Raw genomic sequence first — 14,810 nt, forward strand, 5'->3', positions numbered from 1 at the left:
GTGGGGGTGGGGGGGTGACAGGAAGGATTGACGAAAACAGATTGCGACATGTTGGAATGAGCCGGCCTGCTAACAGCGGGCGAGAGAAATGCCACAGCTCTGCATGATTATGAATTTGCCGAAAACAGGCATGGATTGATTTAGCCGGAGCAATTCTGCGATGCAGCCTGATAGCTGAGACACGAAACCTGTTTGGTGCAACAGATGAACTGAACAACTGTTGTCTGACAGCTGAAATGTGGAAGTAGCGTATAGGCAAATGACAAGCAAGGCCTGCTTTTTTATTTTCTCTTTTTTTTTCTCCTTTTCACAGCTAGCAGTACGTTCTCCCTGCCTGGCTTTCAGTCGCCCTCCCTCCTTTGCTCTTCATGCAAATCTGTCTTTTTCTCTCCATCTCTCTGTTTCTCTTTCCATGGTGACAGACGGTGCCTCCTGTGCAGTTTAACAGTTATTACTCGCTCCGAAACACACTGACTCAGAGAGAGAGAGAGAGAGAGAGAGAGAGAGAGGCAGAGGTAGAGGTAGAGAAAGATGGGTGATGGAGGAAGTTTGGCTGATTAACAATGTTGAAGTATCTAGAAACTGTATGTGGAAGAGAGAGAGAGTATATGTTTCTGAAAGGGAGAGAGAGAGAGAGAGCAGATTAAGTAACTCACGGTCTTCATCAGTAAATTGAGCTTGCTCAGTTATCATCACGACTTAACTTTTAGTTCACTCTCACTCTTTTTTCACCATTTTCTGACATTTTAAACAATGAATTGGCTAATTGAAAAGAAATAAATGAATCATCAATTACAGCCCTAATATATACTATACGTAGTTTTGTGAGGTTATTTTTTTTTGTATATTGTGTATCAGTTGTGTTTTTTATTAAGAATTTCATTGTACAGATTCCTCTTGGAAATGCTGCAGACGACCTGTTGAACTTTCCCTTCCAAACACCCGAATGGAGAAACGCCAGGGAGCTATTAATATACGCAGAGGAGCATATAAACAAATTTACTCTGTAGTCATATCACAAGCCAGATCTATAAAAAATAGTGGGGGCAGAGCTGTGGCATAGGATCAGTCGTATCAGAGAGAGACTGACTGTCAATCAGAGGCATTACATGTCAACAAGCAGCTGCTCCGGCCTCCGGAAGTGTCTCTGAGCAAGATACTGAAGTCCCGCCAGCTCTAGATGTGCTCTGTCGTTGCTCCTGCGATTGACTACCGGCCTTGGCGTCAAGGTGGGATAAAAAAGTATGTGTCAGGAGACAACATGAGTGCACACTGAAGCCGTGCTCTTTCAGAGTTTCCTTCAGGCTTGTTTGCTGTTAAATCTTTCAAACATCATTTCAAGCTCGCTATCTCCAAACTTTACTCAACCTAGATAAGAACTTAGAGCTTTCAAATAGCACTTGCACAAACACACACATACTCTTTCTCCTCTGTCATTCAGCTCAGTCACAAAGGTTTTAGTAATGCCCAGTGAAGTCAATATATACTGTATGCAGCTGTGTGTGCATGTGTGGGTATCTTGTGGAAGTGCTTGCATGTGCATTGATGCTCGCACCCTGCATTTGCATCGGTGCGTATGTGAAAGTGTTAGATGCTGAAGGCATAGCCCACCGGTTAAGGAGGAGGCCGAGTTTTGGACTGTTGGTCAAATAAAACAAGCAATCTGAAGGCCTGGGTTTCACATCTGATTAACGTGAGCATGTGGCATTGGGGTGGGTGGGTGGTGTTCCAGAGTGAATGAGCACCAAATGTGGATATGGTGTGTATATAGCGAGTGGACGTACAAGGTCGGACGGTATATGGAGTATGTGACCGGGCAAAGACTTCCATGACCGCCTGAACCACAGCCAGGCTCCATTCAGCTGATTGGTTGATAATGAAATAATAGTTGCACTAAAATGGATTTGTACGGACCTGATGGACTGATATCCGTTGGTTCATGATCCTGAATATTAAATCTTTGGCTGCAGTCTGGCTGCAGGATTTCCGCCAGTAAACGATTAGCTTTATGTTTTTAACTAGGAACCAACATGTCTCAGTTCTGTGCTCATGGGAAGGAGCAACATCATGACGTCCTCATGCTTTTTCCTCTGAAAACTGAACCCTGAAGAAGATTAACACAAGAAAAATCTGTGTTCCAGAAAACTGCAGCTATTCACAAGTTGGAAAATAACTGAGTGTTAGTGGAGGCTTTCTATCTACTGAGTGCTTTCTAGTTTGAGTTTGACATTGAGTGAAATAAAATCAGGGAGAGACACTGGCAGAGATAAAAGAAAATGATTAAGTGATAGAGAGAGGAATATGTGCTAGACCAATAAAGAGATGTATATAGAGGGAGGCCTGATGCATGAGAGCAATGAGTGAGTGTGTGTGAGTACATGTGTGTATTGGTGGGGGATGGGGGTCACTTTGGTGACTAATCATTTCCGTTTGAAACCCAGAGACAGAGGCCCCCAGGGGCAGCAGTTCATTTTCTGATGAGTGCACACACACACACACACACACACACACACACACACACACACACAGTGATGTCAAATGGTCTCATATATTTCAGGTTTGTCAGACGGAGCATGACGCTGTCAGATAGATACAATAACAACCTGTGCCCACTCACTTACTTTTAATTCTCCCTTTTAGCCTTAAGACAACTAATAATTCTGTTGTATGACAAGTCTGATTCTTCAAATAACGCTTTGATTGGATGCATTCAAATCTGGTGTTTCTTTTTTGTGCACAGCTTACATGATCAGACAATGAAAACATGACCCAAATACAAAATAACAGCGCTGTAAGAGAGAAATGCAACATTTAGAAAACAGGATGACGAAGTAGCGGAAGGCTGTATGCAAAACAGTGGGAAGGAAGATCAGTGACAATAGTGATACAAAGAAGGTCTGGGTTCATTAGAGGGCAAGTCCACTGATTTATAGGGTTACTGCTGCATAGTGTATGTGCAAAAAGTTCTGGGAAAAACATCTGGGATGTCTGGAGTTGGAAAGAAGTGAGCTTATCAGACCTCTGTAGCCTGCTACTAGCATAACACACCTGAATCTCCCGACTGAACTGTTGAACGGTCGAGTTGCATTGTGGTTAATGTCGGCGCCAGATTTTGACAGAGTCGAAAAATGCATGGGATTAAAAAAAAAAAAAGACAGTATCTCCGGATCTGCTGCACTGAACAACACTGAAGTTAATTCTTCGACCGCCATATTAATTCCGCAGGGTGTTTTTAGGAAGCACTTGAACATGTAAAGACCTGCATGTGTGAAAGCCTTCAGTTTGACTTCCCAGACCTGTGCAGAGATCAGTATGGGAAAATGAAATGAACTTACCTTTGAACAACCACCTTTGCGATGCCCTTGGGCGCCGTGTTTAACTGCCAGCTGCTCCAGTGGATTCACAGTAACACACACTAAAGGTGTGAAGGCGTCTGAGAATAAGTAGCATGCCTGACTAACCGTCCTCATGTGAAAGAAATGTCATGAAAAGTCTTTTTTTCCCCCTCTTTTCATCCTCATCAGTCACTTCTTTGTCACAGTCCTCTCCTCAGGCGACTGTCATTTCTCCCAACCATGTCTCGCACCTTTTCCCTCATACTAATGAAATCACACCCGTCTGTGCCCCCCCATCTTCCTTTTTCTTTTCTCACTGTTCAGTCTACTAATAAATAAAAATGTCCATCTACTTATCGACACCTCCTCTTCTCTTCTAGCCCCTTCTCTCTCTGTCCCACAATCCTTTTCTGCTCATCTCTGCTGCAGCTAATCACTAATTAACTTTCATAAGGTCCCACAGCTCAAACAAAGTCCCAGAGGGGAAACAGCTACATACAGTATTTAATCACTGGGTGTGTACAGGCATACATCCACATTTCAGCCTCTGTGTGCGTGTGTGTGTGTGCGTGTGTGTGTGTGTGTGTGTGTGTGTGTGTGTGTGTGTGTGTGTGTGTGTTGCACAGCTATTTCCCCCATTACAGGGTCAAGTGTTTGTGTGAGGATCACAATAGAAATAAGATGAATGCAACAGCCGCAGACGCCGCAGTCAACAGATTCTTAATGCTCCGCTTTCTTTCATGTGCACAGGAAGTGACACCATGACAACAGAAATGCAGGAGATCGCCATCACGGAGGAGAAGCCTTTACTCACGGGTCAGCCTGACACCGCCAAGGTCAGAGATGGTGCTGCACACACACACACACACACACACACACACACACACATAAACAAAGCCTACAGAGACATGTACACACATCATAAATTTCACACACACATGCTGCATGTGAATACACACATGTAGGCTGATTTTGCTTGCAAATTCAAGCATGGAGAAACACACATGAGAACACATCAGTGCATTAATTGCATGGTTGTCATTGTGTAACGTACATGATCTGAAACCACAGATAAATGGCAGAATGTGTGTGTGTTTATGTGTGTGTGTCTGTGTGTCAATTGTGTCTGTGTCCCAGGAGACAGAAAAACAAGGGCTGGTTTGTGTGTGAGTGTGTTGAGCATGTGTGTCCTTGCTGTGCATATGTGAATGAATGCGAGTGTGTGCGCTTTTGAGTCTGAGCAAAGCCTACATGTGACAGCATGTGTTTCAAACACATGTGCGCACAACTGTGTTTGTAAATCCACATATATGTGTGTGTGTGTGTGTGTGTGTGTGTATTCGTGCACAGCTGCAGCACTGGCTCACATCAGCCGGGCTGACGTCAAAGCCCCTGAGGGAGCGCGAGCAGCTCCTCTGCTCTGCTGCGCTGATGTTGCCGTGCAGATGCAGCGCTGCAGAACACAGGAGTTTGTTGCTCGCCGCTGACACCTGGTGGGCAAAGAGGAAGCGACAGCTCTGAAACATCTACAAAAACAACAGCCACAGATTTACAAAAGGCAGAAATTACAGGATTTAATGTGTTTAACTGACATCCAGCAGCCTTCTGACAGAACTCAAAGACTGTTCCTGTTTGCAGATGAAAAACATTCAAGTGAAATACTTTCACTTGTATTGGAGTGATGTTTGACCAGGAGGATCTATACATTGACTCAAGAAATGAAGTTGTGTGCATTGTCCACCTCTGTTAATTAGTTGCTTCCACAGAGAGCCATGTTGTCCTTCAGTTGTAGTTGTAGTAAATGTGAAGATGATGAACCAATCAATCTGGGCTGTGACTGTGAAAAAATACTCATATGGGGTCATCAGTCTTGCCTGAAGCATGGGCTCCAGCGTGACTCAGTGAGCTGAGTAATTCTGAGTAGGAAATCTAATGAAGATTGGGAGGTTGTAGGTTACATCCAACCCTCCATTGTTCCCTGGGACCTCCTGCCTCCGCCCACACGTGTTACCATCCATCCTGAGCCAGTGAACGCATGTGCAGCTCTGTGATCGAGTCTTAATATGATTTCTATGGATTGAACTAGTGACCTTTATAATCCAGCCACGGGCCGTCTCTCCGATCACCAAACCTCCAGGACTCTCCGTTTTCTCCTCAGCGATGACGCCCGTCTCCACTTCAGCCTCGCAAACTGCTAATTTTCTAAGAGCTTGTGATGTTAGTAATTCATTAGCGGGGTAAATGGATCTAGGGTTGCAAATGAACAGCCCCATTTAAAACCTCCCACTGACAGATTTCCTCCGTATAATCTCAGACATCCAATAACCACCTGCGCCTCTGAAGAGGTTCTCTGCTGCTTTATCGGGAGTGTAATGCCGCCCCTCCCGCCTGTGTGGGTGTTAATTAGGAAGCAAGGCCTCCCAAAAAAACTGAGAATTTTCTCTTGTATGTGCTATTTCTGTTCATCTCAGATTCCTTGTGTAGAGTGTCTCAGGCCCCAAACATCAGAACATTTTTTTTTAATACTCAAGTGTGATTTTGTGTTTTTTGGAAATGAATCTATTTCCCTCTAAAAACACACCTAAACCCACCCATGATCAAAAGCGCCCATGAGGTTGCCATCTGTTGTCAGTGAATGAACCATAAGACTCAGAAGTAAAATGACCACTTCTATAAAAAAAACAAGTCTGAAGATCGCACAAACAGCTTCAAGTTTGACTTCCCCTCTTCCCTTATTTGTTACAGGATGCTGAGCTGGCTGCGAGGATACTCCTGGACCAAGGACAGGTAAGACCACTCATCAACAACATCCATCCCAAAATGTCAGTATCAGGCTTAAAACCTGTTTCTCTCGCTCTCTCCAGGAGCACAGTGTCGAGACCCCACATGGCGTTCTGCACGTGACCCTCCACGGCACACGAACCACCCGCAGGCCCGCCATCCTCACCTTCCACGATGTGGGTCTGGAGAGTGAGTAGCGTTTTGTTTCCCCCCCCGTCAGTTCTGACTCACATAATCTTTCACCTGTTCGTGATTTCATTTGTTTTATCCTCTGTTTCTTTCCGGCAGGTAAGAGCTGCTTCTCCACTCTGTTCAAGTTCGAGGAGATGCAGGAGATTGTCAAGAACTTCACCCTGATTCATATTGATGCTCCGGGGCAAGAGGAGGGGGCTGCTGCCTACCCCACAGGGTACGAGAAATACTGTGTGTACATCAGTGTGTTGACATGCTGGTATTCCCTCAGTGTCCTGCAGTAACCTTGTTTTTTTCTTTAAAAGAAAAAGTAATCTTCTCAGAAATGGAAACAGTCTTCTGTGCTGGGCTTAGACCTAATCTCTTCCAAAAAATACTTAAAAATTCCCATCGCTCACATCTCCCGCCTCTGGTCTCTAATACACTCGTGTCAGAGGTTTAAAGAAAATCCGTCTTTTTCTCTCTCTCTCTCTCTCTCTCTCTCTCTCTCTCTCTCTCTCTCTCTCTCTCTCTCTCTCTCTCTCTGCACTAAGTATTTCTTTCCCCTGGCACTTCTCTATCACCTCTCTCTCCCTGGAGAAGAGACCCTTAGCTCCTGATGCTGATTCTAGAAACTGAAGCTCAGTCTCTTTTTGGTCTCATTTCAAATCCCTGCAGATAAACGTGTCAGCCACCGTATGCGCTTAATAAGTAGAACCTGAAAATCCTCATGTATCGTGAATGTTGTTTGGTCAATTACTACAAATGGTTTTGGTGAGATCTTCGGGTCAGAAAACTCCCCCCACCCGAGACAGTATTGTTCATTTTTGCACATTGAATGTTGCCGTGTGTGTTTTTGCTTTCATGTTGTGATGCTCCATCAGACTGACATCATGTGTGTTTGCTGTTGCAGGTACCAGTATCCCTCCATGGAGACCATAGCAGAGATGATCCCGGCCGTGCTGCAGTTTTTCAAGTGAGTCAACTTATTTATTTTGTTATGGATATAATATTAAAATATGGTTCCAGTTTTAAATCGATACAAGGTGTAAGAACTTGTACCACTCTGCACAACCATCATGAATTTAAAAATATTACCTAGAAAACCTGAATGCTACAGTAGCCATGAGCACTTCCACTTCATATATATCATATATATATATATATATATTTTTTAACTAAACCTATATCTTCAGTAAAAAAATATGATTGTTAAATGAGTGTGTGTCTCCTTCTGGCAGCTTCCGTACTGTCATCGGAGTGGGTGTGGGAGCAGGAGCGTACATCCTCTCCAAGTTCACAGTGAGTGTCTTTTGTTGTCCTATAAGTGCAATAACAATAGTAATATGACAATAACATATTCAAAAACCAAAGAGGATTATATAGCTGATGAGAACAGAACAGAAACAAAGTAAAGAGGATGGAAAATCTGTGATAATACTACTGCGTTCATAGCAATAATGCAGGTGTATTCATGTATGTGTATAATTTGAGATTTGAAATTCTTTTTTTTGTGGTTTATCTGTTTGTTGCTTCCTCTCTCTCTTCAGCTCGCAAACCCAGATTCAGTGGAGGGTCTGGTTCTGGTCAACATCGACACTAACGCCCGCGGATGGATAGACTGGGCCGCTCAGAAGGTACCGTATGTCTATTTGTTCTTTCTTTCTTTCTTTCTGTCTCTCTCTCTCCCTCTCTCTCTCTGTCTCTCTCGGGACTTCATCGTCTGATACACAGAAACATGGTATTTTAATCTAGTTAGTCCTAATGCGACTTCTCCATCGATTTAACTTTAGCTGGGATCATGAAGTGATGTGACTGCATGTGTCCTCTGTCCCTGAGCAGCATTGATTATGTCATTGTTTAAGTTATTAAACTTACTAAATGATGACGAATCGTATTGATTTCTCTCTCTTCCTCTGCCTCTCCAGCTCAGCTCTGTGACGTCCTCCCTCACAGAGCAGATCCTGTCCCACCTCTTCAGTCAGGTACCAGGACAACATGTCTATAATAATGTGTTTTAAAAGTCTATATTCAAATGATGTTTTCTATCACAACATAAAATAAATGTCTAAACTTAGCATATGTCACCTGGTCACTTAAATCATTTTGTCTTTTGTTTTCTCTTGTAGGAGGAGCTGTCATCAAACACAGATCTAGTGCAGTCTCACAGAGACCGTATCTCCAAAGCTCCTAATCTGGTCAACATAGAGCTCCTGTGGAAGACTTACAACAGGTGAACACGCTCACATATTCTCACATAAACACAAATATCCCCCACGCCAAGCAACAACCAACATATTCTTCTCTTTTCACTCCCATCCAGTCGCAGAGACTTGAACATTGACCGCAACAGCACCTTCAAGTAAACAACCTTTTTAACTTTAATATTTGCACATTTTATTATGTACTGACTTAAAAAAGAAACACAAACCCTTCTCTGTTCTAATCTCTACTTCCTCAGGTGTCCAGTAATGTTGGTGGTGGGTGATCAAGCTCCATATGAGGACGCTGCTGTAAGTTTCAGCCGCCCTCTTTTTCAAGTTTCAGATGTTCTTAGTTTAGTTCTTAGTTTGCCATAACTGTTCATCGTATGTCAGAGACTGATTGTTTTTTCCCTGTGTGACCACCAGGTGGAGTGCAACAGCAAACTGGACCCAACGACAACCTCATTCCTAAAGGTAACCGACCCTCCTGTGTTTTTATGTAGTGCCTCTCTCTCTGTCATTCACTCTTACTCATGTCTCATGTCCCTCCACAGATGGCTGATGCTGGTGGTCTCCCACAGCTGACCCAGGTAACAACACGCTGACCGACACTTTCTGATAGTCAAAACATGGAAATCAATTATTATTGGGGTGGCAACTAAAAAAAACAATTATTTCCTCAATTAATTCATTAATCGTTCGAAAAATTTCCCTGAAGACCAAGTTCAAATCAACCGACAGTAAAGAGTCAAATCCTCATATTTAAGAGGCTGGAAGCTGCAAGTTTTGGCATCTTTGCTTGAAAAATTACTAAAACTATTGATAATTAATAAATTACTTAAAGAGGGTGGGTAGGGTATTTGCCGTTGCACTCCTCAACTGTGGAATAATCTCCCATGCAGTATTAGAGAGGCTACCTCAGTGTCCTCCTTTAAAACTCTTTAAAAAAAGGGTTTTTATGTCTGGGAAGCACTTTGTAAACTTGTTTTTCGAAAAGTGCTATACAAATAAATGATCATTATTATTATTATTATTGTTACTGATTCATTTTCTCAAAAGTAACTTATGTGTTTGCTGAACAATCACAAGGTGGGGGCTTCAACAGAGAAAAACATCCCATCATCCAAACTTCTGCACACTGTTTGCCAAAATTAATGCATGAAAAATTCTTTATTCACATGAATTGATGCATTAAAACATAAGAAAAGAAAGACACAATCACTCCATCGATTCAAGAGTGACATCTTGACCTGCTGTTTAACTGATATTTTCGGTGCCTCAACCCCAAAAAACACAACAAAGAAATGCAACTGCTCTAAATGTGGACGTTTCCTGTAACTGAAAGTCCTTTAACTTAACACTGTTACGCTCGGCTGCCACATGAGGTCGCCAAATTGCACACTTACCTACTTCAGCTAATAATTAGTGATTATATAAACAGAATGTGAAACACTTGTGTCTTGTCTTTGTGTTTGCAGCCTGCTAAACTGACTGAGGCTTTCAAGTATTTCATCCAAGGCATGGGCTACAGTAAGTACACTTCAATACAATAGAAATATTTTTGTGAACAGATTACACATAGTGCAGTGATACGTAAGGTAATAATTGCCAAGGTGCTCCTCTTTATTGGATTTCATTACGTACAGTACTATGTGTAATTTTTTTGCTCACCATGTCGCATTGCTTGACGCTGAAAACACGTATCACCAACCTGAACAGACAAAGCTGGTGATTTTTTTTATATTTTTCTCATTGTCAACAAATCCCATACAAAGACCAAAACCAACAATGAATATATCCTATTAACAAGTACTGTCTGTGTAGCCAAATCCTGATATAGCTTAATCCCTCTGTGCCATAGAGCTCCATTGTCGTCCCAAGGCTATAAAAAAAAAAACACATCAGTGAGGCGCCTCACCGCACTGGATGACAGGCTGCGGCTTATTTTCAGTCAATCCCACATAAACCGGCCTGCTGCCAAAAACACTCACTGCGCCTTATGTGTATTTATCCGCAGCTGAAAATAGTCCCTAGTACCATTTGTGAAAAACAACAGTGCCTCGCTGTTCTTAGAAATATTTTGAATCTTTTTTGAAAATTTAAGCCGTACGCCTGGCTGAGAGCCACAGACAGGGTCGTGAAAGTATTGAGAGATGAGCTAGTACGTTGTTGGTTTCGCTATTTAATTGGGTTTTGTCGACAATAAGTAAAATACAAGAATAATACGAGTCTTATCCTTAGCTTTAGTGTACTGTTTCCAATTTGTGAGTCTAATCTTGCCGTCCATTTCTTTCTATCTATCTCTCTGCAGTGGCTTCATCTTGCATGACCCGCCTGTCCCGCTCCCGCACCACCTCCCTCTCCTCCTCCTACTCCATGGATGGATCCCGCTCTCGCTCCCGCACCCTGTCCCAGGGCTCGCAGGGTGGCCAGATGCCACCGAGCCCCTCCCAAACGATGGAGGTGTCTTGCTGAAGAAGTTAAAGAAAGAGAGAGAGAGAGCGACAGAGAGAGAGAGAGAAAAAGCAAAAGAGAGAGTGTGAGTGAGAAAGAGAAGAGGAAGGAAAGAAAGGCGAAAGGAAGGGAGAGGTGGTAGCATGACAGTAATACAGGAACAAGACAAATTTTGTCACTAAACAACTCCCATCATTCCCCACGAAAGCAGAATAGGAATAGAGACAGGGATGAGGGAGGGAGAAAGAGAAACCTCCACATTTTGCACCACATACAAGCCCAATCCTTCTCCTCACATCCCCCCTTCCAGTTGAAAGCAAAGTGGATTGAGTTGTCCTACAATGAATATAAGAAGTATAGGCAAGAAGAGATTAATAAAAAAAAAAAAACGGGGGAGGTGGGGAAAGAATGGCGACCAGTCCTCTCTCCCTCCCTCTATTGGAACCTCTGTCAGCCAATAGAGCCCTTTATTCTAGATGAGGGGTGTGTCCTATAGAGACCACACACCTTTGCGTTAACCAATAGTAATAATTCTGAAAATGGTATTGTTGTTGATGCTGATGATTATGTTGTTGATGATGATATTGAAGCTAATGATGAAGATAATGTAATAGAAAAAAAACAGTTAACACTTTTCTCTTTATTACGCAAGGAGTTTAAAAATGACAAAAAAAAACCAACAAAAAAAGCATACTATAGCAGAGATACTTATAACAATGTGTGTCTACTACTTTTTAAGCTAGTTTTTATTGTGTTATTTTTATTTCTTTAATTGGATTTTATTTTCTTATTTGTAACCTGCCTCAGCGAGGGGCTGAAGCTACTGATTGGTTGACCCGTCACGTGGTAACAGCCAATGAGAGCCATTATAGTGACTACTTCCTCCTTGATGTTGCCAGGTTGTTTATGTCTTCCATTTGCCCTGTCTTTAAGTGACTGTTTTGTTTTCCCATTTGGATTTGAGGAGGTGGGCAGGAAGCTTTTACTGTTTTTCGTTTTTTGTTGTTTTTGTTTGTTTGTTTTGTTTAGTTTTTTTTTCTTTTTCTGGACTGTTTGGAAGTTGCATGCCTGGTATCAGCCCATGTGAATACTGACAGGATAATATTTTTCTTTTATATTCTGCTGATGAGTTGTGTGGATTTGTGTGTGTGTGTGTGTGTGTGTGTGTGTGTGTTGTTTGCTTGGAGTGTTGATGGCAGGTAAGCATAGGCGAGACTGAGGGTGTTTGTGCGCTTTAGCTAGCTCGCACCCTATTGTTTACACTAGACGCACACTAAATAGTGCTTCCAACATCGCTGGCAGTCTTGCACTGGATGTTCCTAATATCTACACTCAGTGTGCTACTGACCAGGGAGCTTTACATCACTCAGTAGCATGCTAGTATGGATATTGCATTTCGGTGTTAGACGTGGCCAGAAGGGATCACTGTGTTCATCATCTGGGTTGTAATCTCTTAGCCTTGCCCACGCATGGATACCTCCTAACAAACCCAGCTAGCATACTTGAGTTTATGTGCGATGTGAGGTAAAATGAACACACGCTCCTCTCTGGCAACAAGCGGCTGTATTCAAGCAATGGGGTCAAGAGAATTGTGCAAGTGATTGTTGTGTGTGTGTGTGTGTGTGTGTGTGTATGTGTGTGTGTGTGTGTGTGTGTGTGTGTGTGTGTGTGTCCAAGAAAGTAAGTGTCAGGTGTATGGAAGTGTCCTGTAAGCACAATTAATTAACGCAGCAAAGAAACAGGCCAGGGTCCTATAGAGAAGCATCCATTTTGAGACCAACAAAACCCCCCTGTGATTTATTGATGACAATGAACCAGCCCCGCCACTGCCACAGAGGAAACGATACAGGAATGTTGCCACCAAGGTTTCACCTCTCTGGTGCAGCCCCAGTCATAAGAGGCAAAGGATTTTGCGTTTTCTGTTTTTGAGAGTGAAAGCTGATCAGCGAATATCTGCACCTTGAGACAACCAGTCTTTAATTGCAGCCAATAAGCAATCTTACTGCCAAAACTAAGAGCTCCAAAATACTAGGGATATTTTTTTGGTCAAAATCCTGTCATCAGAAACGGTGTGAGCTAAATTACACCTTATAGCATCAGTTCTGTCTCTAAAACTGAATCCGAATTCCTTCTACGTTGTTAATATTTCAGCAGCAGATGAACACAAAGCTTACCACTGCCCTGTGATGTGTAGCCATTGGACTGTATTTTTAAAGGACCCTTATTTGGACCCAATCCTATAATATCCTTGGAGCACGTGCATTTTTAAGTGTGTCACCCCTGTGCACACATTTTGTTCTTTGATGCAACTTTGGTTTTCTTTTTTTTTCTTTTTATATGAGTCAGTTTGGAGGTTGTCTGTTTCTTTCACATGCTGTCCGGTGCTCCTTTCCCAAACCTGTTTGATGATGTGACGATGATGGAGCAGAGATTTTGATGACAGCGACAGGAAAGTCATTGGAGGGTCTCAGATTTGAGCTTTAAACTGAAACTTGGGAGATATTAATAATGGTGGTCAAGAATGTGCTGAGATGCCAATATGTTTTAGGCGCTGTCCAGAGGACTGAAGTGTAGAATGTAAATGTATGGCTCTTCCCACACTGATATTAAAACTCAAACAATCGGGCATGGGAACCTCTACCAAATAATGGGTAAGGGGTGGAGCCTAGGAAAAAAAGTTGCCAAATAAGGAAAAAGGAGTGGTATGTCTTTGTGGAGAGTTGAGCAGGGCTGTGTGATTGTAAATGCTTGTCCATTTTGTCTTTGTCTGTCTCTTAATTTTTACTTCAATCATGTTTTTCTTTCCCCTCTGTGTTTTGGAATTTTACTTTATTTTTATTTTTTTGTTTGTTTGTTTTATCTCTGTGAAGTGTTAGTTTACCGTCCTGATGTGCTCACAAGTTAGTTAACTGTGTGATAGTTCTTGTGTAACTTTTTTAGCATTAGCGCTGATAAAGGAGAATAATATAATTAACAATAAAAAAAAATAAAAAAAAAGATTAAAGGTAAAGAGAATACAATCAAATTTACTTGTGTGGCTAATTTCTCTGTGTAACACAATGAACATCCTAAAAGCAAACTTAAATATTATTAAAAGCTCAAGAAAAATATCTTGTCTCCTGTCTTTTCATTTTCATGTGAAAAAAAACTGTGGATGTTATATACATTTTGCTTTTGCAGTATTTCTAGTCAATCAGGAAGACAGAGGGGCACACCAGCAATATGTGTCCAGGCTGAGTCCTGGCCTGGGTTTGAATCCAGCCTGGGTCCTTTGTTGAGTGTCATTCCTTCTCTCTCCCCTGTCTTCCCCGTCTATCTCATCACTGTCTGTCAATAAAGTAGTAAAATGGACAAAAATAAATCTTAAAAAATAGGACCATCTTGAATGTGATAAAAGGGGGTAGGTTTGCATACGGTCGGTAGGGACTTGTCCATACCAATATTATAGGACAGAATTGTCTAGGCAGTGTTTGAGTGAACTCATTCACACTATGTTTGGAGTGAGGTTATATTAGATAATTCCAAGAGGCATATCCAACACAACTGATTTAGGAATGCTAGTGCTTGATTGTAAGGGCAGGGGCTATCTCTAGGCTCACGTCATGTGAGAATATCACAGTGGTCCACAGCAGGAGGAAACTTTTCATATCTATTCAGTGAGGCAGGTGCGTAGGAGCAGGTTTAAAACATGACATACTAAAAAATCCAAACAATTTAATAGAAATGTTTCGGTCTTAGACCTTCAAAGTCACAGTGGTATCTCAGTGGTACCTAACGTCACAAGGAAAATGTCAACTGATGTTGTTTAACCATGTTAACTAACGTTAACTAGCATGCTTACCCTGGTTTCTGTTTTCTGTAGGCT

General features: G+C 42.2%; 1 protein-coding gene across 1 annotated transcript in view; it reads left to right on the plus strand.

Moving 5' to 3' along the window:
- ndrg2 (NDRG family member 2) overlaps positions 1 to 14,055 on the plus strand; it is a 29,958-nt gene extending 15,903 nt beyond the window's left edge. The window contains exons 2-16 of the mRNA XM_023415344.2: positions 4,086 to 4,171; positions 6,081 to 6,122; positions 6,200 to 6,305; positions 6,405 to 6,525; positions 7,201 to 7,263; positions 7,529 to 7,589; positions 7,838 to 7,924; positions 8,216 to 8,272; positions 8,417 to 8,520; positions 8,611 to 8,649; positions 8,749 to 8,800; positions 8,918 to 8,965; positions 9,046 to 9,081; positions 9,970 to 10,021; positions 10,803 to 14,055. Of these exons, the coding sequence (XP_023271112.1) occupies positions 4,097 to 4,171; positions 6,081 to 6,122; positions 6,200 to 6,305; positions 6,405 to 6,525; positions 7,201 to 7,263; positions 7,529 to 7,589; positions 7,838 to 7,924; positions 8,216 to 8,272; positions 8,417 to 8,520; positions 8,611 to 8,649; positions 8,749 to 8,800; positions 8,918 to 8,965; positions 9,046 to 9,081; positions 9,970 to 10,021; positions 10,803 to 10,966 (1,107 nt within the window). The 5' untranslated portion in view covers positions 4,086 to 4,096 and the 3' untranslated portion in view covers positions 10,967 to 14,055. The remainder of the gene's footprint in view (positions 1 to 4,085; positions 4,172 to 6,080; positions 6,123 to 6,199; positions 6,306 to 6,404; positions 6,526 to 7,200; positions 7,264 to 7,528; positions 7,590 to 7,837; positions 7,925 to 8,215; positions 8,273 to 8,416; positions 8,521 to 8,610; positions 8,650 to 8,748; positions 8,801 to 8,917; positions 8,966 to 9,045; positions 9,082 to 9,969; positions 10,022 to 10,802) is intronic.
- Positions 14,056 to 14,810: the final 755 nt, after the last annotated feature.

Source organism: Seriola lalandi, unplaced genomic scaffold (assembly GCF_002814215.2).
Source record: "Seriola lalandi dorsalis isolate HSWRI2012SDOR001 ecotype SW California unplaced genomic scaffold, Sedor1 jcf7180002054549, whole genome shotgun sequence".
Taxonomy (NCBI): Eukaryota; Metazoa; Chordata; class Actinopteri; order Carangiformes; family Carangidae; genus Seriola; species Seriola lalandi.